We start from the raw sequence: 23176 nt of genomic DNA, 5'->3' as shown, positions 1-23176 counted from the left end.
TCAGCCAAAGTCAAAGGACAACCTCACTTAATTCACGAGCGGTCTGATATCAGATCTGCGACAGGACAGACGCAATTGGACCGAAAAGGCTTAAGTACAAGCGCTGTTCTGAAACACTCGTTACAACAGCAGAATACATGCGTATCTACTGTGAACTTCACAATTTCAGATAAAGGTCAAACTTTCAACAGCTTGCATCTCACAAAATCATTCTTCGAGACCAGGATACCTACTCAACAGAGCAGTGTGTGGTTTTCTTTCATGATATCATATCATATCTGAGTCGTTCCTTTGTGAGGCCAAGTCTATGCATCTAACACATCCGAACGCCTTCCACAAGCTCTCTACAACTTAGCAAGGACCTCCTCGGCACCAGAAACGGTGACCTGGCCGGGGTTGCTCTCGTTCTCCGCATAGGTAACCTTGCCGTTGTCGAAGACCATAGCCCAGCGACCGTTCCTGTCGCCCATGCCAGCAGCCCAGCCGTAGTTCTTGGAGAAAAATGTCTTGGTGTCGCTGAGGAAGAGGATGTCGTCGCCCTTGACGCCGTTGACCTTGCCCCACGCATTCATCACCCACGAGTCGTTCGACGCGATGACAGCAACGACGTCGACGCCCTTGCCCTTCAGTTCAGACAGCTTCTGGATGTACGGGGGCAGGTGGTGCGCCTGGCAGCCGGGTGTGAAGGCGCCGGGGACAGAGACCAGGACGACCTTCTTGCCAGCCCATTCTTTGGAGGCGTCGTACTCCTGGGGACGGCCGCAGGCAGTCGGGTCGGCGTCGGTAATGGGCGCCCACCTGTGCTTTTTCAGTATGCAAAGCATGAGAAATTGGGGGATGCAATGTTCTGCACTGAACTGCAATTGCAGGGGAATGCTCGAGGCGAGCGAGCACCCTGCATGGGCTGGTGGAGACGGGTACTTACTCGAACTTGACGCCCTCGGGCAGAGAGTCACCGACCTTGAGAGGAGCCATTACAATTGATGTGTGAATTTGGTATGAATTGAAGAGTTGTAAAGAAGATGTGGTTTGAAAGAGCTCCAAAAATTGGAGGGGCAGCTGCTTAGGCTGTAGCTCGGAGCTTCGCCGGCACAGGCATGGTGTATGGTGGGGCAAAATGACGAGCGACTCGGCAAGGAACAGCTGTATGGATACCTGCGTGGCAGGGCTGTTTGACAAATACTTCTGTCCTATCAGACATGCTTGTCGGATTGCTTCGTGTTTTGTAAGCTGTCGCTGTCTCGATGCGAATGTAGTGAGTCGTGTCCATATGTGATATGCATGAACCTCGGTATCCGTCCTGAGTCGTCCGCTACAGAATCTCGAGCTTAGCATTAGATCGCTGAATACTTCGTAGTGCAGCGTCCTTGCACAAGTCTCCAGTGGATGAGAGCCGACTGTCCTAAGCCCGATGTGAATTGTACAAATTTAGTTAATCAGGATAGGTTTGCAGACTTTCATTGTACGATAAGGCATCCGGCCGGCATGATCGGCATGCTTAGCGATATGTCCATGCAGTGAATCTTATGGTGCCGTCACGGAGACCACGTTAGACGATAGAACTCTGCAGTCCACGAACCTCCATCTTCATCGAAGCCCTCTTGTCAACCACCACGAAGACTGAATCTCAGTTCAAAGCAACTACGTCGCTTGCCCCACCATTCACCAGGGAATTGGCGAATGCCAAAGTCAAGAAGGCTCAAGACCTGTGGAATGGCCAGTAAGCACCGCTTACTTTTGAGCTCGTGATCGAGGCTTGACAAAGTGATGACAGACCTGAAGACGATTGCCCAAGCATATATTGTGAACAGCATCTGGCGTAATCAATCGGTCTTTCTAGCAGGTACTATGGCAATCGAACAATTCCTGGCCCAGAAGTGGGAGATAGAGAAAAGCTACCGACTGCGGAAGAGCTATTCGCCTTCATAGATGACAAGATTGCCGTCCAGTTTTGGTGTGTTCGAGTACCTCCCCGATGAGGTCTCACAACTCATGAAATCAGGCGTGAATACCAAGATGCTCATGATAGCATAAGGTGGGAGCGGTGCTACGGTCTCGAAGACTGGACGTTTGCGGATGACGGCAAGATGTGCAAGCGTCAAATGAACGGTAATGACATCGAGATCAATGGAGATGGCGAGTACTCCCGAGTACATGCAGCCTTTAACTTAGTCGTCTGCACACATGAGCCTCTTGGCTAAGATATGTTTAGATCGATGGCTCAAGGATGGCGTGAACGTCAATGAGGTCGAGGTCAGTGAAGCGCACTGGTAGATTGTTTATTGCGACTCCTGAAGAGCTGGGGTATCATAACGCTTAAATGACTGATGCTGTGACCATGCGTGGAAATCCGAACGGTCTAGGCGGGCGGCGTATCGTGGATCAGAACTAGGATGTAATGAGGATCTGTCTATCAGTTAGTGGAGCTTTGTTTCTCCCTGTGAAGACCTTACCCGGCACAATCACCAGCTCGTTCTTCTTGGTCCGTAGTCGCAGCAAGCGAAGGTCGTCGTCTTTGTCGAGCCCATCAATGAGACTCCCTGCAGCCCCGAAGAACTTCCACACTGCACTCGCTACCTCTTCAGCACTTTGTATCCCGCTTTCCGTCCGTCCATTCGTGTAGTTGTCAACCAGGGTTTCTTCACTCGATCTGGGCAGCGTTCCGTTTGTATTCGCCGATGAGCTGGTCGAGATGAGGCCAGAAGTGCGTACAATGGCTCCTGTGTCGCGTGATAAGATCAGTGTGCTTTGCACGCCAGGCTTTTGACTCAATCGAGTGAGCAGCGAGAGGGTTTCTTCTGTCTAGAAGGGTCAGTAATCTCCGTCCCGATGACGGCAAGGTACTTACTGAACGCTGAGCCATATCTTGCAGCAATATCGCAATAGGACGAAACGAAGCGCTGTTCAGGTATATTTGTTGTAGCTGGTTTCCATGACATCTGCGCGCACAAAGCCGCGGCCGCCGGCGTGCGGCGAGGACCCCTGTCAAAAGCCAGCGGGCGCTTAACTTCCCCTACGCTAGCGCACTCTGTGGGTCTTCAATTTTCTGCGCAGCATCGCAGCCGGCACAAGAACGGCTGCAGATGAGGTAACTCATGTAACATCGAAACCAGCATTCATGCGTCCGACGATCACTCTAATCACAAGAACATATCGGACGAATTACCTTGACTGCGGCTGAAGAGCAAGATGACGGCCAGCTCGAAAAAAAAGAAGGACAAGAAGAAGGATTTTCAGGTATGTTGCACACGAACGTGAACGATGCATGATTCCAACAGTGCGTAGAAACCCAAATTGAGGGTTGGAAAGGCTGCGCCCAAGGCCGCAAACTCCACAAGCACAAGCTTCAAAGCGAAATGTAAGACGAACACCAAGTTACACGTGTATCAAAAAGCTCACAAAGTCGCAGCGATCTCCTTGAAGCAGCAGGCGCTTTCTGCGAATGCACCAACATTAGAAGCGCAGTGTGCCCACCATCTGGGCCTCTTGGACCACAAGGCGGACAAGCAGCGACAGGAATCGTTAGCTTTCCTCACGTCCGCCATCACAGGCGTTGCTCCTGGAACTTCACTCCCTCAGCCAGCATCGGTTATCATTCCTGCAGTACAGCGACTCATTCTGGACCCGTCAAACGCTGTTCGGCAGCAGCTCCTCAAGCTCTTGAAAGTTCTTCCAGAGAACGAAGTCGCCACGCATGCAGACCAGCTTCTGCTCCACACGAGAGCCGGAATGACGCATCTGTCTGCTGAGATTCGGACATTTGCACTAGAGGCCCTTCAATGGCTGATTAGCGTTGCAGGCGATGAAGTTGTGAGTTGCGCTGGTGGATGGGTGAAGATGCTGAAGTGCTTCTTGAGCTTGCTTATCTGGAAAACAGAAGGCGAGGGCAAGTGGTCTCAAGCGAAATCCTACGGCAAGAATGACGCAAAGCTGCAGGTGAAGCAGATGGACGCTCTCACAGCTTTTCTAAGAGCTGGGCTGTATCAAGCAGTCGCGACGGTTACGAACAACACCAGCTTCCCGCTGTGGCAAACTCAACACCACATGCTGTCCGAAAGGTCGAGTGTTTACGCGCAGCTGAACCTGTTCAGTGCGACGAGAGACGAAGATGCAGAAATGTTCGAGGATCGCGAGGATCGACAGAGACTATTCAATGATAGGGCTGAAGCGGCTGTCATCGTAGGCCTCGAGCAAGCTCTCAAGGCTGGTGGTGAGATGGGCCGTGCAGCTGCACAGCTGCGCAAAGTGGTCAGGGATGGCATGGCAGATTTCCATAGAGAGGAGTTAATGATGTGAAACGGGATGTCTATTGCGCACGTGTCACACCGCCTGCAATCGTGTCTCTCACTGTCACATGCTGTGTGACCGCGAGCTGCGTGTTATCGCTGTTGCCTCCTTTGTTTCCAGCTGCCTACATGAGGGGTGCCCCTTTCCCACAACACCTCACTTCTAGCTTCTCTAACTCACCTGGATAGCTTGCTGAATTTTACAAAGGATTATAACTTAAGGGATTTATTAGTCCTACAAAACATCAAATAGCAGTGTTTAGCTGTTCTCTGCTTACTTGGTAATTGCCTAGGCAGTTCTGGCCCTAAAAAGCTAGAAAGCCTAAAATATACGCTAGTGAGGGGTGATTTTGCAAGACCATGCACCTAGCTTCTAGCCACAACAGCATGCCAGGTCTGGTCATGGAGTCTAACCAGGTCAACGGCAACCAGCCCAACGCCAGACCTCCAGGTACTAAAAGCAGGCCCAACTACAATGATGCTGCAGCCGCAACACGACAAGTTGTTAAGAAAGAGGACAACTACAACGACGACGACGATGACAACGACAACGATAGCGAAGGCGACGATGGTGTCTACAGGTCGCGGCCGCAGCTGCAAGAGCCTGAGATTCTCATACGCAGCCTGGCCGATTTGATGAGTAAGTAAGTGACGTTTTCTATTCTGGACGCAGGCTAATTTGCACAGAGAGGCTGCAAGCCGGAGACATCGACGTTGACCCTGAGTATCAGAGAGACGTTGTCTGGACAGGTGGGTAGCTGAACAGGCGCAACTTGGAACTTATTCGCTGACTAAGCGACGTAGCTGATCGCATGACGAGTCTGATCAATTCGCTCATGGGTGAGTGGATTGCACGGCCAACCGCTACATCCTGGACTGACAACAGCAACTAGAGAATTTCTACATCCCTCCCATTCTACTGAACAAGAAGCCGCGGCCGCAGCAGGATGTTTCAGCTCCTCAGGAAATATACGTATGCGTTGATGGCAAGCAACGTCTGTCATCTGTGCTTGCGTTCATCAAGGGCATGATCCCATGTCACGATCACCGAGGAGAGAAGTGGTAAGGGCAGTAAAAGACACCCTTGATTCTTGTGCTGATGTTTACAGGTGGTTTTGCGAACCAGAAGGTAGCAAGCGCAAGCGAGTCATATCGGAGCAACAGCAAAAGCAGTTCTTCCTGAAAGAATTTGTGGCATTCGAATACGACAACTTATCGCCAGAGCAAGAAGAGGATCTTTTTGCCAGAGTTCAGATGGGGATGCAGTTGAACCTTGCAGAAAAGATGCGCGCATCGACGGGGCCGTGGCAAGAACTCGCTAGGCTGTACGTCGTGGACTTCCCAGCCGTATACTCGTTGATGAAGGACAGAGCCAGGTCCAAGGACTTCCAGCTCACGTTATCCTGTTTCAGTCAGATTGTTGAGTGCATGCACCCAACAGCTGCGAACGGCGTACCAGTACTAAAGACCAATCACACCCATCTACCGAAGCTTCTAAGTAACAAGGGCGCTGTGGACGATGCCCTCAAGTCACACCTTGCGAGCGTCTGGAATACATTCAAGGACCTCATCGAGGCCGATCCTGACACGTTCACGAACGCCAATAAGTACCTACGGGGTGTACAGACATTCGCTCCTGTTGAGATGGTCGCAGTATCTGTTCTCATCTCGATGCACTCCGAGACTCGTAACAACAGGCTGCTACTTGGCGATATCCAAGCTATGCGTACAGCTGTGCGTGAGAACTTTGTCGATCTTCGACTCAACGCAACTGTATGGAAATGGTTCTGGGAGTATATTGAGAACTTGGAGACCATCCGAGGAGCCATTGATGGGAGCACTCTCAGCCGACGAACAAATCAGCCAACCAAGAAGAACGTTTCCAGTGAAGGAGCAGCAGCCAGCTCGACTGTAGCAGCAATCAGTGCTGCGGCTGCAGCCCCTAAAAAGGGGAGGTTCACAGCCCGAACCAAACGGCGAGCGGAAGCACCGGTCGACGAGATGCTTATCGAGACTCCTGCCGCTGTGGAGCAAGAGCCGGTTGCAGCTCCTATGCCGGATTTGCGGTCCCCGAAACGAAGACGTACTGAGAACAGCGTCCCGAGTGGATTACTCGATGATGTTAATGCATTGTCGGGCTCAATCAACCACACGACTGGTCGATCCACTGGAACGGCGGAAATGCGAACGAACCCAGACTCAGGACTTCCGCCTCCTCCTGCAGAAGTGCGAAGACAGCATATGAACAAAACCAACGGCTATCAATCCGCGCATAGATCTGCTATTACAATTTTACCCAGCGGCTTACCTGAATACCATCCACAGTCTGCAGGAGAGCCGCCACGAGCGCCAGTAGCGCCCATGCAGGCCGGGCCAGGTCCGTTCTCCTCGAGTCATAGCATGTGGCAAGATGGAGGTACCCAGCAGCCTCAAGCGATGGTCACTCTAAGAGAGCCCCTTCCAGGTCAACCGCGTTCGACACAGAAAGGCAGCACAAGTACACTGCAGTCTACATGTGGACAGCATGGTGAGCCCATCGATCTGACAAGTGATACGGAACAGGAGCGGGCAAGTCTACTGTCGGCTTTCAAAACGAGACCTGTCTCCACCAGACCATCAAGCACTACTTCAAAGCCCACACCGGAGCCTGCATCGCAGAAACGGAAGTCCACTGCCGAGAAGCCCAGAATATCATCGCAAGAGCAGCCAAACAGGGAGAATAACCCGTAAGTAAGGCATAAGGGACCACGAAGCAGATTGGAACAAAGACATCAAATATATAATCAGGCGCGATCTGCCCGATTGACTTGCCGGGCTCCTGGCTCGTTCCGCAGCTCAAATGTAGAGAACGAAGACGGCCACCTGAGCGGCAGAAACAGTAAGGAGGCATTATTGGTATCAAAATTACATCCTAGCTAGCGAGCATCAACTACATCACTCACTCGTTTACACCATACCTGACTATCATAAGTTGTCTTAACTACAACAGGCAAGAGGGGTGAGACACTAGTCTCGGCTATCGATAAGTGATCCTTGCAGCAGCAAAAAAATGTCCCCGCAGGCGTCGTAAGGAACAAGAATCTCAAACAACATTTCAAAATGGCAGAGCATGCAACCGAACAGGAGGTTCTTCTCGCGAAGCGTATCATCTCGGCTGCAGAGCGTCATGATGTCCCGGCGCTAAAGGTTACGCTTAAGGAGGGCTCAGCTAATGTCCAGGACCCCACAGCAACAGTCGCAACATCGCCACTCCACGCTGCTATTGCAGCTTGCGGCAAAGCTGAAGAAGGAAAGCAGGCTGGCGATGCTGCCATTGAGACCATCAACATCCTACTTGAAAACGGAGCTATCTGGAACGATCTGAACAAGGAGGACGAGACGCCGGGATGCATCGCTCTTCGTCTCGGCCAGGAGAAAATCTACGACTTGATGGTTGAAGCTGGTGTTCGCGCTGAGTTGTTATTCGCCAAGATGCAGGCTCTTGGTCTTGGAACTTCTGCCATTGAGGTGGATGATGAGGAGGATGAGGAGATCACAGAGGAGCAGCCCGCGCCCAAGAAGCAGAAGGTCTCTGAAGATGAAGCTCAAGCCGTCACCGAAGCCGTCGAGGAGAAGGTCCTCGACGACGTATCTCTGGACAACAAGGCCTACATCCGATCGCAGCTGCGCTACAAGCCCGGAATCCTCCTCGATGAGAGCGACAACGCCGTCATGATGGACTGGGAAACCGAGATCATGCAGAGACACGCGGAAACCCTCATCCCCAAGAAGGGTCTGCGGACCATGAACGTTGGCCACGGAATGGGTATCGTCGACACAGCTATCCTTACCCACGACCCCTCAGAGCATCACATTATCGAGGCCCACCCGCAAGTGCACCAGCGCCTGAGGGAGACCGGATGGTACGACAAGCCCAATGTGCACATCCACGAGGGCCGCTGGCAAGACGTACTGCCCAGGCTCGTCGAGCAGGGCGTTGTTCTGGATGCTATTTACTACGACACATTCGCAGAGGACTACGCGGCGCTCAAGGAGTTCTTCGCCGAGTACGTCATCCAGCTGCTTGCCAAGGATGGCAAGTTCGGGTGGTACAACGGTCTCGGCGCTGACCGACAGATCTGCTACGATGTCTACACTAAGGTGTCTGAGATCGATTTGTATGAAGCTGGTTTCGATACCACTTGGGAGGACATCAAGGTCCCCTCGGGTCTGCACGGAAGTAAGGAGTGGGAGGGTACAAGGAGGCCGTACTGGACCATCGATGTGTACCGTCTGCCGGTGAACACTTTCTTGAAGTAAGCGACTTGCTGGCTGAAGGAGTTCAGGTGGGGTACCAGACAGCCTAATGGGCACGGAAAAGTAGACCACGAAAGCATGCACATGCCAAAGCACAGCGCAGACAATACGAGAACTTGTAGATACCCATTTAGACGCCTATGAAAACCGCTGCTTGCCTGTCTACACCTCATGCAACAATTTGCCAGCGAACCCAGCCCTAATTGAGTCCTCAATGCTCTCCGCCTCAAGGCCCAGCTTCTCATTCCACAACCCATTCTTGCTCAAATCGCCCAACCCCTCGTCACCAAACGTAATCGACTGGATGAGCGGCCCAACACCCGCATGGTTCCCCTCGCTCAACAACTTGTTGCCCAACGCAATGTGATCCTCAGCGCTGACTCTGTCGACAGTGAACTTCTTACCGGAAATCTCCTCCGCAGCCTTGAGGAGCTCATTCTGGCTGATCTGGAACTCGCTCACATACACATACTGATTCTCCGTCTGGCCAGCCTTCTCCAGCGCAGCGACAAGCGCTTTACCGACGTACAGCAGATTTGTCGTAGAAAACGTCGCATCGCCGCTGTCAACAATAGTGAACGTGTGTTCCTGGAGGTTGAATCCCAAAAAGCCGACCTTCAGGCCCCAGTCGAAGAACGGCCCGGTTATCACAGATGTCCAGCTGATCGCGTTCTCTTTTGACTTGAGGTACGCGACGGCGCCTGTCTTGGCCTCGAATAAGGGGACCACTTCGCGGGTGCGTGGGTTCGGTGTGTTAGAGCCGAATTCTGAGGGGAAGAAGCGCTTGACGCTCGCGGCGATGGAGGCATCAATGAGCTTCTGTTGGTCGCCGAGGGCGGTACCACCGACGAGGGAGATGACGGCGTCTTGGCCTTGAAAGGCTTTCTTCAGGCTCTCATGGTTGTCGTAATCGGCGCGGATGACGTTGACGCCAGAGGGGAATGTGGAAGTGGAGCCCTCACGGGTGAGGACACTGGTGCTGAATGAGGAGCTGAGAAAAGCTTTTAGGACAGAGGGTCCAAGGTTACCCCCTGCTCCGATGATGATGACGTTCTTGTAGGACATAGTTGAAAATGTGAGATGGTGATGGAAAGAGTAGTGAGCTGATTATTTAGTGAGGGTGACAATGTGTTGATGATATCTTGTACTTGCTCTAGGTACTACTCCTTATATGTATCTTGAACTCCGGAGAACTACATAGCCTCCACTCTACATTCCGCTCTATTATATCAGCAGTTGCCTGATGTCAGCTTGGCTTACGATTGCGCGATCTTGCAAGGTGGTACGAACCAGGGCGGGTAAGGTCCAGTCGTACTCAAACCGCGCATGTTGAACGAATTGCATCGAGCACACCATCTATCGCGCCATTGTGTTGTATAAGTGGGGATCCGACGCAGCCTTTTCTTGGCGTGTTGTCGAAAACGGTCGTTGATTTGAGACCCTCTTTGTCAGGAAGCGGAGGACTGCCGCAATGCACGGACCTTTCTCAGCTTCGACCACCCCAGCTGATTGTGTAATTGCTGTGCCATCATCGATCACCAAAGAGCCTTCTCATATTATTAAGCATAAGCATTGTGTTCCGCGATGTCTTCAACTAACACTTCGAATCCAGCTGGAGCGCGTGCGCACTTGAATAAGTACAAGCGAGCCCCCCTATTACAACACTCTTCATCTATGGTCCTTTTTCATCAATCACATTATAACGCACGGTCTATCATCACCTTGCAAGCCCTCGGGGATATTTTTAATTACATCAGTCGATGTTTCCCACTTCTCCTCTCGAATGTCGATCGTCACTGTCCAACGCAGCTCCGCCTCCGGCTCTTCATGCGGAGTCACTTCTCCCTCCGACATGTCTCTTGTAGGTTTCACAAGCTTCGCCTTCTTGCCTGACAATTCGACATTGATGTTAGGAGCCAGACGCCAGGAGATTTGATCCTGGATGTACTCTGGTCGTTCACCCTTTGCTCCCTGTGTCTTTTCAACCAACGCCTTTAATGTATCGTTCAGCTCGAGTCTGGAAATCGCTGTGATGAGTCGGAACCAGGTCATGCGCCGGTGTTGGCCGATGACGACTGCGAACGATCTTCTATCGGCAACGAAACGTATGTTGACATACTGGTCCTCATTTAAGACCAGCTCTTTCGGGATACGCTCTGGTTCGAGATTGAGCAGGCTGGCCTCATTCTTGCTATAGAGAGACACACCACCAATATAGCAGCTACGAAACCCCGTAATATTGATTGCGCCGATGCGTAATGTGCATTTCGATCCCGACTTCAAAATGCCGGTCCGCAAGCGGCTCTCTGCTGGAATGTAAATCGTGTAGGGATAATTACCAAACACTTCATTAGAGGTGAGTAAGATTGTTCTCGAGCCAGGCACCCTACAGTACTGCTCTCTGGAGATGTATTTCAGCTTGATCCCCACAAATTCTCCTTTCCCCCGGCGGCAGTTCAAGATGGCTATAAAGTCGCCGTCGCTCTGCTGGTATGGAAGGCGAGGTAGGGATATGCGCAGGCCTCGATTGGTCATCTCATGAGTAGTATAGGAACTATTCACTGCTACTGATCGTGGAAGAGACGCTATTTTGATGTTGGCCGTGTGCCGGAAATTCCTTGGTGTTGGAGCCAGGATACCCATCTCTTCAAAGTCATCCCCATCAACCGGATCCCAAGCGAATATCGTGTGCTCAGCTGTCTGGTTTAGCAGCTCCAGTTGGAGTCTGTAAAACGCTCTTGACCCTTCACCATAGAGCAGAGGGATATTGACTCGTACGAGCCCAAGTAGACAATACGCAATATCCTCGACTCGAGTGGTCTTTCTGGTAGAGGCCCAGCTGAAGATTGCGGCAATAGTGGACTCATGTATCGTTTCTCGGTTGAGCAAATGTCGTTCCTCGATGTTGGTGACCGCCGTTATACTTTTGATGAGGCTCGACTTAGTTCCGATTCGATTCCACTTGCTGTCATAGAATTCGAGGATGGCTGGCGCCAGTAACTCTTGTAGAGTCCATCCTCTTGTCCACCATCTGCTCTTGGCAAAGCTGCTCTTCGGAGTTGTGTGATCTTCATTTGCAGGAACATCGACCAGGTAGGCATAGCATATTTCAGCCTGCCAGTACCAGCTGTACATAGAGTTGATTGCTTCCGACAATTCTGCGCTGCTGTTCTTGTTGATGCAACATGTATCGATCCAGATCCATTCGAATCCATCATTCATAGCTTGTCTACACGCAGCTAGTAGCTTCGAGTATCCAGGTAAGTTATGAACTTCAGGTTTCTCAATGTCTTCGAACTGAACTTCGCCCGCGTCGAGCCAGGTGTGCGAGAGGATGACGTATTCCGGAATATCGGTGGGGAACTCATGAAGACGTAGAGTTTTGGTATTGGTGCTGAGGAGTCGCATTCTGTGGAGAAGAGTGTTTTGTGGAGAGGAAGCTAGTAAGGCTGGATCAGGAGGCTGGCAATGCCTGATTGCCTGACGTGTCGCTTATATATACTCATGCACAGGTGCGGCTGATCCCAGCGCGACGGGAAGCGCTAGTCCGTTTAACAACCAATACCCTGTCAATGTCGCCAAAGGACAATCTTCAGTTGCAGCGTCAGAGTGTCTTCCTTGAGCCTTGCCAATTGAAACAACCTAACATCGTCTTCTCTCATTTTTCCGTTCGCATGAACGCCTCCTCGAACACCTTTCCCGAGCCAAGCAGTTCCCTACATAGAAGAGGTCTCACTCCAGCTGATCTCGCTCCTTGGAAATGCAGTAATTCCAGAACTCAAACTCGGTCATAGAGAATCCCTTTGCCTCGAAGATGGCAACGGATTCTTGTTTTCGATGGGTTACCGACTGGTCCTAATGCTTCGAATTAAGCATGATCGATCCACACCATTCTCCCCTTACGTCGGCGACGTGGAGTTTGACCATCCAACTTCTAGTATCAACTGCGCCGTTATTCAGCTCACTACTGCTTAGGCTTGCTGATGGAATGTACAGTCCTTTTAGCTATGTGTGTAGAACTACAGTATGGACATCAACGCTCTTTCGGATATATCAAGTACTGTGGTGTCCATTCAGTCTGGCTTGAATATAGACTGTTTGGAGACCTGCGCGTCGACTGTCAGCAAGTGGAGCCTGAGCTTGTCGAAGGATCTCAGCTTGTTGAAGAGCCCTAGGTGGTCGAAGAGCTTCAGCTACGTAACGGGCCTGCTGCGTTGATGGAAGTGGAGCTAATTGGCGCTGGTGGTGGAGGAGGTAGTTGACTCATTTCCGGGGCGGTAGTGGCGAAAGTGACGGCCTCGAGTGATATGAGTCTGCGAGACGCCTGAACGGTAAAGTACTCGATTACTCCGTTCCATGCTGCCTTGTGAAAGCACCACAGTCAATGCGACACCTCCATGCTCCTGCGCAGAGAGCGCAATGCAAATATGCACCGGGTATAGAATGATATCCCAACATCTGACACCCTACATGACGCTGCAATTCTCCTCCTGCTGCTTCTGGTTGCTCCTACTAAGACGCTCGCGCTTCATCTGGGCCTTTGAGCCGCCGCGCTTCAGCTCCTCAAGACGTTCCTGCGCTTTGGGGAATTTGTATGCTGCAACATGTCAGTCTCTCTCCCCTAATCTGCGTGATCAATGTGACTTACCGGCCGCTCGTCCATACCACCTCTTCGCCTCTTCCAGACTCTTCGGGCACCCTATGCCCACCTCCGTAAAATACCCCATCGCAAACAGCGCCTTGGGCAGCGGAGGCTCGGCACACGCCGCCTTCCTCGCCCACAGATAAGCCTCGGTATCGCTCTGCTGCAGCACGCCCTCAATCCCCGTGAGGTACCATCCCGAGAGGGCAAGTTCACTCTGATGCTCTTCTTGTGACGCAGCTTTCGTGTACCAGCCGATGCTCTTCCGGGGCTCGATGGGGCAGCCTAGCAATCCGTACTCGTACGCCTGGCCGAGGCGAAATTGCGAGAACTTGTAGCCCAGATCGGCGGCCTGCATGAATAATTGCAGAGCGTAGGCCTCATCGGGTATGACGCGTTCATTCCCTTTGGCGGGTTGTTCGTAGATGAGGGCGAGCTCGTGGAGGGCGTGGGGATTGTCAGGGTCGGCTTGATTGGCGGCTCGTTGGAGCATGTTGATGGCCTCGCCTTGGTTCTTTTGCTGGCCTAGCAGGCCTTTGAGGAGGATCATGCCCATCTTGTAGAGCGCTGGGGTGTCGCCGAGGGCTGCGGCGCGGCGGTACCATTGCACTGCCTTCAGTGGATCACGCTTCGTACCACCGCCTTCCTCGTGGCCCATCTCGCAGCAGACAGCTGTCCGATACGCACTTGCAGCGTGGCCAGCTTTGGCAGCCCCTTGGTAAAGCGTGAAGGCTTCTTTAGTGTCAGCCTGTAACCCAAGCTGCCCTTGCCCATAGCAGTCCGCCAGGTAGAACATTGCTTCGCCATATTGGTGTTGAGCTAACTTCTTTACAATCTTGTGAGCCTCAAGGATAAACTTCTCCTTGTTCTTGTCGCGAGCTCGCTTATCTGCTGTCCCGTTCTCGTCAGCCAGTACGCTTGCAGCCTCTACTAGCTTCTTTGCCAGACGTAGCCCAGTAGCATCGTCGTTGGGGTAATCCTTCCATATCTTCCTCAAGCGATTGAGTTCGTCATATGTGACAGGATGTAACACAGAGCTGCGTCGTTCGCCTGCAGACTGTTGCGTGATAGAGTGCTGGCTCTCCAAACTGTTGCGGGACTGCTCGCCATTGTACTGTCTAACAGGGGGCGGTCTCTGAGTGTTTGTTGGCTGCCGTTGCTGCTGCTGCTGCTGCACAAGGCCAGCTCGGACTGGGACTGGGTGTGCAGGCAATGCATCCGGGTTCATCTGTGGCTGGGCCGTGCCTGGACGTCGGCCAAGTGGATCGCTAGGTGCACGACCAGGTGCAGGTGCTGCTGTACCAGGTCTGACCATTGGAGGCCCGGGCAACGGCGAAGAGATATTCCTCATGGTATTCAGCCCTGGCTCAGAATAGACGGTGTCACCCGAATACCCTCTTTGAACAGGTGGTGGACCCATTCCAAAGCGTGTGTCGAACCCCTGATTGGGCGGTCCTCTTTGCATACCATCCGCGGTCATGCCACGTGGAGGCAGCCCTCGTCCTCGCGGCCCAGGTGGTAGACCATTGGGGCCCGCAAAGCCAGTGTTAGCCCTTGCAGGTGCCGGCATGGGAGGGGCGTCTGCAGCCATCTCGTAGTTGCCGTTGTATTGAGCATTCAGATCAGGCTGCGATCTGCTTCGTAATGAATGCTGCTGGAAGTTGCTCGGTGGAGGAGCATCCTCCATTGGTCCGATTTGCTGGTGCTGTCTCGGTCCGTCAAAGCTGGTTGGTGAGAGGTGGTTGTCTATTGAGTCGCCTCGCCTGTGTCCACGGCTGGGCTCTGGCATTGCATCAAAGTTGGGCATGTCTATCGTCGAAGCTATACTCTTACGGTCGCCGCCGGTTTGATAGTAGTCATCGTAGAAGGTGTCCAATGTCGACGTGTGGCCATCTGGAGACGGTAGCTGCTGGCTCGGCGCAGCATATTGCTGCTGCTGAGTCTGCATTCGCGGCAGAGGGGGATGCTGCGGCTGTCTCGGTGGTCCGTTCTGTCTGTTGCTTCCTGCAGTTGACGGCCTAGGAGGAATGTACGCAGGTGATTCGGGGCCGTGGTAGCTATCCAGGGCGCCAGGATCTGCCCATTGCTGCTGGTATGTGTCGATGTTCTGCGGCATTGTGACCGCACGCTGCATGCCCTGGCCAAACGTCTGCTGCGAGGGCGATCTCGGGCCTTGTTGGCGTGGAGGAGGCGGTCCCCTGTTGCTATCCAGCTCCATGGGAGGCGGTCTTTGCCCTGGAGGCATGCGGTTCGGTGGTGGGCGGCGCTGTCCTTGCGCGTTGCCCTCGAATTGCCCTGAGTCTGCTCTGCCATTCGGTACTGACCTTCCAGGTCCTCTGCTATCTGGGTGCATGCCGCGAGCCGAAGGCCTTCTTTGCCGCTCGCCCGACATTCTGCCGTTGATGTCCATCTGCGACATGGCCTGGTCCAGGGTCTCTTTCGGCGGTGCCTGCTTGGCATCTTTGGTGGGGAATGAGGGAAACGGGTTGTCCTGGGGCATCGCTGTTGGCGACGTCTGCTGCAGCATCGAGCGGTCCATGCCTGCATTCTGTGGTCAGCACACTGTACTGCACCGGCCACTACGCGCCAGCTCACCTAGCGGTCTCAGACCACCGCGCTCTTGCGATTGAAGCGGCGGTGGTGCATTCCCTCTGCCCGCCGGCCGCCTGGGATCCTGCCCGTTGCCCGGCGGCAGTCGCTGCTGTTGGCGGTTGTCGTAGCCCGGGCCCTGCCCATACTGCGCCTGCTGTGGCGGTGGTCTGCGCCCTTGCGCCTGTGGAGGCTGTCGCCCGTATGCGCCGCCCCCGTCGCTATACTGCTGCTGCTGCTGCTGTGCATGAGCATATCCGGCCTGCGGGTCGTCGTAGTAGCCATGCTCGTATCCGTGCTGATCATAGCCGTAGTCGTAATACTGCTGGTCGTACTGGTTGTTGTGGCCTGCATACTGCTGCTGTCTCTGCGGCGCGTGCTGCTGGTCGTAATATTGCTGTTGCTGTTGCTGTTGCTGTTGTGGCTGTTGCTGTTGCTGGCGCGGCTGCGGGCGGCCGTCATACTGCGGCTGGTATGCCATGGCGACGCGGGGTGCGTTATCGTACTTCGTATATCGGGCTCAGCAAAGCCACACGCACCGGGCGTATCGTGGAGTAGTGCTGCTGATCGCGCCCCTTGGCCGCGGGGACCTGCAGCCTTTAATATCAGAGCTCGGACGCGACTGCCCTTGACCCCGAAACAGAAGAGTGAGAAGCTCTGGGCCGGCGCGTCGGAAGTGGCTGCAAGGTTGTCGCGGTACTTGGCAAGGACCTGAAATTAAAGAGCGTTGTGGACGGGAGATGGGAGGGTTCCGCTGTATTATTGCTTCAAAGTTAAAAACTGATCGTTTGCTGCCAGCGGACAGCGTGCAGATGGCCTCAATGCTGTGCTCTGAGCGTGGTTTCAGGCGCCACTGGTGCCACGGCTATGCTTTGAGACGAGAGGTGGATGCGTCCATGCCTTCAGAAGTTCAAGGCAAGTGGTCAGGCACTCAATAATCTCGCTACGTGGGTCTTCAATTAAACCAAGATCCGTGGAACCTTAGTGCAGGCAGGGTGCTGCGGCGAGGAGAATATAGGTGAGGAATGTAGAGGCCCGAGAGAGATATACGATCGTTGTGCAACTGACCTCCTAGTTTCAGCCGCGCCCATCAAGCTTTCCACCACACGCACACTTTACACGATGACGGCCACATGGCCGCTGCGAACACGGACATCATCTCAGATGCACCCAATGATCGTGCGAAGTGCCTTGAGACCATCGACTGCTGATCCGCTTGGATCCATAACGCTCGTGGTCTCATGCAGCTGTGTGGGGCCTGCTCCAACGGCAACGCATTGAATAGATTGGATAATCGTGGCGGTGCTGCGCCACGACTAACCCTTTTGGACTGATGATATCGATCATCGAGTTCTCGAAGGCGTGAGAGCAACAACGACGACTGACAACACAACCCTGATCTTGTGCCTCTTTTCTGATTTCTTGAATCTCATACACACCGTCAACCTGTTTGAACCTGCAGAACCTTGCAACAACCGTCATCATGCCTGGAATGGGGACATACATCAAGGCCATCTCGGCGTACGTCCAGGCTCCTCCTCTTACATCCCAGTGCGCTCACTAACATGTCATAGCGGCGCAGTCCTCTGCATCGGCGGGCCTGCGCTGGTCATGTGGGTGACGCCGTCCGAGGAAGAGATATTCAAGGTAAGTAGGTCGCCACATGCAAACGACCTGTCTAACGCCTCCCAGCGCTACAGCCCTGAGCTCCAGAAGAAGGCGCTTGCAAGCCGGGAACAGCGCCAGAAGGACTTCGACGGGTTCGTGCATCAATTGAAGGACCTGTCCAAGTCAGACAAGCCTAGTAAGTGCTGAAACTGGTGACGTGGACACAAGGTCCGAATGCTAATGCGCGCAGTCTGGATTGCACAGAAGGAACACGATGCAAAGCAGTCGGCAGCAGAGCAGCAGCGATTGAGGGATGAGCGCGATGCATATGCTGCAGATAGCAGAAAACTGCAACAGGAGATCAGGAACGCTTCGCAATAAGCATGGGCTTGATCTTGCTGTCGTTGGCGTTTCTTCCCGTGTATATTTGCATATGTATGAGTACGAGGATGAACAAAATCCACGCTTCGCCTGAAAAGAGGCATTTGATAAAGATTTAACGTTATACTACGAACGCGAGCTGATCTTGAGCTTGAGGCCTGTACAAAGTTTTCTTGATTTGAGCAACGATGCAAGATAGGCGATTTCTGTGGAAACTCGAGCATCGAGTTCTGAACAGTCTGTGTTTGTGATGTTCGACGCTGGAGGCCCTCAGGAAGCTATGTAGACTCGTGACAACGCGAGCAAGCGTATTACTGCCTCGACGCGCTCCAACTCCCGCACCTCCTCCCCACACCCCACGATCGCCGTCCCAGCTGCATCCAATGCCCAGCGATGCGCAAGCCCCCGTGAAGCTCTCGTTGCCCCTTGTATGCCATCATCCGTTCTACAGACCGAACATGACTGACGTCATCACAGGAATTCCAGCAAGACATCTTCAAAGAGCTGCGCGAAGAGGATGAGCTCGTCCTCCTCGCGCGCGGCCTCGGCCTTCTGCGCATAGTCACAAACCTGCTTCACTCATACGATGCCGTCGGAAACAACCTCATTCTGCTCGTCGGCGCCGACGAGCGCGAGAATGTGTGGATTGGCGAGGCGCTCGCGGAGCACGCGGCAGTTAGCCAGGCTCCGAAGTGCAGGGGGCTGAGCTTGGTGAATACAGACTTGATGAGCGTGGGTACACGTGAGAAGATGTATGCGCAGGGCGGAATCTTCAGCGTCACGTCGCGGATTCTCATTGTAGACTTTCTGTCCGGCCTGCTGAATCCCGAGACGGTGACGGGCGTGGTTGTGCTGCATGCTGAGAAGGTGGTTGCAACATCACTTGAGGCGTTCATCCTCAGGATATACCGGCAGAAGAACAAGGCAGGCTTCCTGAAGGCTTTCTCGGACACGCCGGAGCCGTTCACCATGGGCTACTCGCCGCTCACGAACATGATGAAGAACCTCTTCCTGCAAAAGCCAGCTCTGTACCCGCGGTTTCACGTCTCGGTCGCCAACTCGCTCGAGGGACGGAAGAAGGCCGAAGTCATCGAGCTGGAGGTGCCGATGACAGACGCCATGCAGGACATACAGAACGCGGTGCTCGAGTGTGTTGAGGCCAGCATCAGCGAGTTGAAGAAAGCAAATCCGGGACTCGAGGTCGAAGACTGGACGCTGGACAGCGCATTACACAAGAACTTCGACCTGATTATCAGGCGCCAGCTCGACCCGGTCTGGCATCGCACGACGTTCAAGACACGGCAAGTCGTTCGCGATCTGTCGCTGCTTCGGACAATTCTGCATGCCTTGCTCACTTACGATGCTGTGAACTTCAACAAGTATCTTGACACCGTCCTGGCAGCTTCACAGCCACCGCCGGGGTCGACGAAACAGAATCAGTCGCCCTGGCTCTTCCTCGACGCGGCGGATACTATCTTCAGCACTGCGAAGCGGAGGGTGTACACGGGCAAAGTCACCAATGCAGAGCTTGCGAGGGACGCCAACATCGCCCCCGAATCGCTCGAGCCTGTTCTCGAGGAGTTCCCGAAGTGGACACAGCTCGCAGAGATACTCCAGGAAATCGAACAGGATGCTTACTTCAATCCCACACCTCAGGACAGCTCGAACGGATCTATCTTGATCATGTGTGGTGACCACGGCACCTGCTCACAGCTGAGAGAATACCTTCAGACCATGTATGTCAGGTCTGAGGAGAGCACGAACGAGGACGAAGAAGATGGGGAGCCTTCCGGCAGGTTCATGATGAGGCGAAAGCTTCGCAACTATTTGTCCTGGAAGCGCGACTTCAGCAAGGTCAGCTCTACTCTCTTTCAGGAGAATCAGAAAGCCATCAACGGCAGCACCGACCAAAAAGTCCAAAGTGGCAGAACCTCAGGTAAACCTCCGCCTAACAAGCGGCGGCGCATTAGAGGAGGCGGAAACACTGTGACTTCGACTCGAAATGATTTCGGTGCTGTACGCACAGCTGGCGACAAGGATGCCCACATTGCGAACCTCATGGCTGAGCTGCAGCCTACCGAACTAGAAGCTGCCCAAAAGCCAGGCGATGTCGGCTATGATCCCCTCGACAACATGGAAGACTACTACGAGCTCTTCTCCATGGACTCGACGGTCATCATCCACCCCTACTCCGGCGATCTCGACGAACACATCCTCGAAGAAACCAAGCCACGCTACGTAGTCATGTACGAGCCAGACGCCGCTTTTATCCGGCGCATCGAAGTCTACCGCTCATCCCACACCGACCGCACCGTCAAAGTGTTCTTCATGTACTACGGCGGCAGTGTCGAAGAGCAACGCTATCTTTCCGCCGTGCGCCGCGAGAAAGACGCCTTCACGCACCTCATCAAAGAACGCGCAAACATGGCTCTCACCCTGAACACCAACGCCAACCTCGCCCCGGAGGAGTCGTTCCTGCGAACCATCAATACCAGGATAGCAGGCGGCGGGCGTCTAAGCGCAACAACAGAGCCGCCCAGGGTGATTGTGGACGTGCGCGAGTTCCGCTCCTCGCTCCCCTCTCTGCTGCACGGCCGCGCCATGGTCATCGTCCCGTGCATGCTGACGGTCGGCGACTACGTGCTGTCGCCGCAGATCTGCATCGAGCGCAAATCCGTGCGCGACCTGATCGGCTCCTTCGCCAACGGGCGGCTATACAACCAAGTCGAGTCCATGACGGAGCACTACAAGCACCCGATGCTGCTGATCGAGTTCGACGCAAACAAATCCTTCACCCTCGAGCCCTTTGCGGACTTCACCTCCAACAATGCGAGCGGGCTCGCGGCGACCCCGGATCTGCAGGGCAAGCTCGTCATGCTCACCCTCGCGTTTCCGAAGCTGAGGATCATCTGGAGCAGCAGTCCGTACCAGACGGCTGAGATATTTGCCGAGCTGAAGAAACAGCAGGATGAGCCTGATCCGCTCAAAGCGGTCAGTTTGGGCTTGGATCCGAGCACGGGCGGTGATGATCTGAGGAGCTTCAATCAGACGACGCAGGATATGCTGAGGACGTTACCAGGCGTGAATGAGAGTATCGTGACAACACTCATGCTGCGGGTTGAGAACCTCGAGGAGCTGGCGAACATGCTGGAGAGGGAGATTTGTTGGCTGATTGGAACGGATGTTGGAAGACGAGTGTATCGTTTCTTCAACAGGAGTGTGTACGAGGATGTGCAGCTGCCGACTTTCAATTAACTGAAGTCGAGCTGGTGGAGGACGTGGAAACGAGCGAGGCGAAGAAAAGATAGAGGGTGTAATGCATGTATTGAATGCACTATCCCCGTAGGTGTATTAGGCACTTTTCCACCATCCATCCGCCCGCTCGCAAGAAGCAGCATTTGAGCAGCTCAGCCCTGCACTACACAGCAGCCAAGACAGCATGGCGGAACCGTCGTCCGTCTACCACCGTCGTCGTCATCACGAAGCCTCCAACGTGTCCACATGCCGACGCATGTCGTCTAGATATCGTCGATGTCGATCTCCTTCTTGCCCGAGCCGTCGGCCTCGTCTTCGCTGTCCGAGTCGCGGTCCTCGTCAAACTCGAAGCCGATGCCTTCATCGCCCTGATCGCCGTACGTGTCGGTCTCGTTGATCTTTGCATTCTCGGGGAGCTCGCCGTAAGCTTTTAACGAGCGGGCCTCGTCGGCTGCAGCACGTCAGTACAAAAACCCTTAGCACAGGCTGTGTGCAACGTACCGGAGTACTTCATGATGACGTCGCCCTTCTCGTCCTGGTAGTCTCGTAGACTGAGCAGGATGATGTCGCCCTGGTTGATCCACACCTTCTTCCGCAGCTTGCCGCGGATATGCGCGAGGCGGCGCGCGCCGTCGAAGCACTGCGCTTCCAGGCGACCGTTTCCCAGCATTTTGACGACCTGGGCGTATTCCTGCCCCTCCTCCTTGAAGACGAGTTCACGCTTCTCGTTGTCGTTCTCGTTCTTTCCACGTCTCCTGTTCTTGCCTCCCTGTGGTGGATCAGCATATGACAGCGGGGTTCAGAGGGCTGTTCGTGAGTGCGAGCGGGGTGGGTGAGCGCCCTGCAGCGGCGCCGCCCGCCAGAGACTTTTGGGCGTCATCGCGAACATGTGCAAACCGCGGGGCAGCCCCTCTCTCCACTCTCACTGCGACTGTTCTCTTACCTTTCCCTTGTTCTTGGGCATATTGGCGACTGTTCGGGTGTGCGTGCGAAAGAGTCGGTGTTGGTTGTCTGAGCCGTGGGGTTGGGCAGGTTGTTATTATACGCCGTGGGGCGAGTGGTCATTCACGGTCGCCTTGTGCGCCCAAACCGCGCTTGCCCAATGGATCGCTAGCGCCCGGCTCATCAATTGCCTGCGACAAGCCCAGACTGCGTCATCGCGCATCCAGCACCCGAAGCTCACCGCCCGAAGTATCAATACCTATTGAGATCGTGCGATTACTCGATTCGAGATCACTTGATTGATGGCGGCATGAAATCCCTCACCCACCGGCTCTCGCGCCTCAAGCCCTCGTGCTTCAAAATCAGCTATTCGCCAACATACACCTCCTTCCTGCCCAACCACATCGCGGTCAACGCCTCGCACCCTCTGCACATCGCCCAGCGCCGTCTCCGGAACGAGCAGAAAAAGGAAGGCCTCTGGTGGCACGTCACCAACGGAACAGACCTCAGCAAATCGTCATGTGTGCGGCACTGGGCGCGGCGGCGGCTGACGCAGGCCTTTGTTGATGAGCTGAGGGAGAGAGGATACGATGACAAGGGCAAGATGGTGGATGCGGGGGAAGTGCAGGATAGCTATGTGCAGAGGGTCCTCAAGTCGGGAAGACGTGTTGATGTGACGGGGAGCTTGAGGATGCATGGCGTGCCGCTGCTTGTGCCTGCAAAGTACGAGAAGGTGAAAGAGGAGGTCAGGGGGGTTGTGGAGGCGCTTGTGCAGAGCGCTGTGGATGAAGCGCTGGAGCTCAAGGGAGAGGAGAGGAGCGGAGGCTCCACGACGAAAAGACCGCAGAGTCACAGACCGCAGAATCAGCGACCACAAGCTGTATCAGCAAAGGGAGCCACTACCAAGAAGATGCTGGCCGCTGAGAGAGAGCTGCCGCAGATGAAATCAACGGCACCTCCTGGATCGCCGTTCAGGACCAGGAGTGCGTTGTCAGCAGCGCCGCGGATGAAACCAAAGGCACCTGCTAAAGACACACCTCGCATTACGAAGTCGTCTACGATGAGTCTCGGAGAAGACTTTTGCGTGTGAGAAGCTCTGGCTACACCAGGGACTCGCGCAAGTCTTGTACAGGACCTCTCCAGGGAGGCATTAATACTTCACAGCAAGAACACGCAG

At 54.1% G+C, this 23176-nt stretch overlaps 13 protein-coding genes across 13 annotated transcripts; 7 read left to right on the top strand and 6 right to left on the bottom strand.

Annotated features, from left to right (window-relative positions):
- Window positions 1–3: 3 nt before the first annotated feature.
- On the bottom strand, window positions 4–1160 carry M421DRAFT_419912 (peroxiredoxin-2D). Its single transcript, XM_033592285.1, has 2 exons — window positions 926–1160; window positions 4–798 (listed from the first exon to the last, which is right to left on the bottom strand). The coding sequence occupies exons 1-2, from the start codon at window positions 973–975 to the stop codon at window positions 345–347; spliced, it is 504 nt and encodes a 167-aa protein (XP_033449625.1). The 5' UTR covers window positions 976–1160; the 3' UTR covers window positions 4–344.
- M421DRAFT_100479 (uncharacterized protein) lies at window positions 1118–2274 on the top strand (the record flags this gene model as incomplete). Its single annotated transcript, XM_033586527.1, has 6 exons — window positions 1118–1145; window positions 1639–1720; window positions 1755–1843; window positions 1912–1954; window positions 2003–2136; window positions 2213–2274. 6 exons carry the CDS (start codon window positions 1118–1120, stop codon window positions 2272–2274), a joined length of 438 nt encoding a protein of 145 aa, XP_033449624.1.
- Window positions 2275–2359: 85 nt separating this feature from the next.
- M421DRAFT_60881 (uncharacterized protein) lies at window positions 2360–2799 on the bottom strand (the record flags this gene model as incomplete). The annotated part of the gene is made up of 2 exons (XM_033595829.1): window positions 2360–2406; window positions 2454–2799. Coding segments are annotated over 2 exons (393 nt in total), but the record flags the coding sequence as incomplete, so codon positions are not given.
- Window positions 2800–3189: 390 nt separating this feature from the next.
- On the top strand, window positions 3190–4296 carry M421DRAFT_61073 (uncharacterized protein; the record flags this gene model as incomplete). Its single annotated transcript, XM_033595840.1, has 2 exons — window positions 3190–3237; window positions 3286–4296. The coding sequence occupies 2 exons, from the start codon at window positions 3190–3192 to the stop codon at window positions 4294–4296; spliced, it is 1059 nt and encodes a 352-aa protein (XP_033449622.1).
- A 179-nt stretch (window positions 4297–4475) lies between these two features.
- M421DRAFT_419906 (uncharacterized protein) lies at window positions 4476–7238 on the top strand. Its single transcript, XM_033592284.1, has 5 exons — window positions 4476–4926; window positions 4974–5036; window positions 5091–5126; window positions 5180–5348; window positions 5396–7238. The coding sequence occupies exons 1-5, from the start codon at window positions 4674–4676 to the stop codon at window positions 7014–7016; spliced, it is 2142 nt and encodes a 713-aa protein (XP_033449621.1). The 5' UTR covers window positions 4476–4673; the 3' UTR covers window positions 7017–7238.
- A 147-nt stretch (window positions 7239–7385) lies between these two features.
- M421DRAFT_61402 (arginine N-methyltransferase 2) lies at window positions 7386–8585 on the top strand (the record flags this gene model as incomplete). Its single annotated transcript, XM_033595884.1, has 1 exon — window positions 7386–8585. One exon carries the CDS (start codon window positions 7386–7388, stop codon window positions 8583–8585), a length of 1200 nt encoding a protein of 399 aa, XP_033449620.1.
- M421DRAFT_419905 (isoflavone reductase family protein) lies at window positions 8384–9983 on the bottom strand. The gene has a single exon (XM_033592283.1). It carries the CDS (start codon window positions 9645–9647, stop codon window positions 8745–8747), a length of 903 nt encoding a protein of 300 aa, XP_033449619.1. The 5' UTR covers window positions 9648–9983; the 3' UTR covers window positions 8384–8744.
- M421DRAFT_100474 (HET-domain-containing protein) lies at window positions 9829–11990 on the bottom strand (the record flags this gene model as incomplete). Its single annotated transcript, XM_033586526.1, has 3 exons — window positions 9829–9853; window positions 10861–11117; window positions 11250–11990. The coding sequence occupies 3 exons, from the start codon at window positions 11988–11990 to the stop codon at window positions 9829–9831; spliced, it is 1023 nt and encodes a 340-aa protein (XP_033449618.1).
- A 1058-nt stretch (window positions 11991–13048) lies between these two features.
- Window positions 13049–15751, bottom strand: M421DRAFT_60703 (HCP-like protein; the record flags this gene model as incomplete). The annotated part of the gene is made up of 2 exons (XM_033595808.1): window positions 13049–13179; window positions 13231–15751. 2 exons carry the CDS (start codon window positions 15749–15751, stop codon window positions 13049–13051), a joined length of 2652 nt encoding a protein of 883 aa, XP_033449617.1.
- A 1430-nt stretch (window positions 15752–17181) lies between these two features.
- Window positions 17182–18115, top strand: M421DRAFT_419902 (CBP4-domain-containing protein). Its single transcript, XM_033592282.1, has 4 exons — window positions 17182–17334; window positions 17388–17460; window positions 17506–17617; window positions 17672–18115. The coding sequence occupies exons 1-4, from the start codon at window positions 17297–17299 to the stop codon at window positions 17800–17802; spliced, it is 354 nt and encodes a 117-aa protein (XP_033449616.1). The 5' UTR covers window positions 17182–17296; the 3' UTR covers window positions 17803–18115.
- Window positions 18116–18185: 70 nt separating this feature from the next.
- M421DRAFT_61400 (DNA repair endonuclease XPF) lies at window positions 18186–21057 on the top strand (the record flags this gene model as incomplete). The annotated part of the gene is made up of 2 exons (XM_033595883.1): window positions 18186–18230; window positions 18280–21057. The coding sequence occupies 2 exons, from the start codon at window positions 18186–18188 to the stop codon at window positions 21055–21057; spliced, it is 2823 nt and encodes a 940-aa protein (XP_033449615.1).
- Window positions 21058–21320: 263 nt separating this feature from the next.
- M421DRAFT_60810 (eukaryotic translation initiation factor 1A) lies at window positions 21321–21835 on the bottom strand (the record flags this gene model as incomplete). Its single annotated transcript, XM_033595823.1, has 2 exons — window positions 21321–21508; window positions 21559–21835. Coding segments are annotated over 2 exons (465 nt in total), but the record flags the coding sequence as incomplete, so codon positions are not given.
- Window positions 21836–22309: 474 nt separating this feature from the next.
- Window positions 22310–23028, top strand: M421DRAFT_100470 (uncharacterized protein; the record flags this gene model as incomplete). Its single annotated transcript, XM_033586525.1, has 2 exons — window positions 22310–22879; window positions 22975–23028. The coding sequence occupies 2 exons, from the start codon at window positions 22310–22312 to the stop codon at window positions 23026–23028; spliced, it is 624 nt and encodes a 207-aa protein (XP_033449613.1).
- Between the last annotated feature and the right edge of the window lie 148 nt (window positions 23029–23176).

This window comes from Didymella exigua, assembly GCF_010094145.1.
Source record: "Didymella exigua CBS 183.55 unplaced genomic scaffold M421scaffold_11, whole genome shotgun sequence".
NCBI lineage: Eukaryota > Fungi > Ascomycota > Dothideomycetes > Pleosporales > Didymellaceae > Didymella > Didymella exigua.
This window is presented reverse-complemented; position numbering and strand designations above follow the sequence as displayed.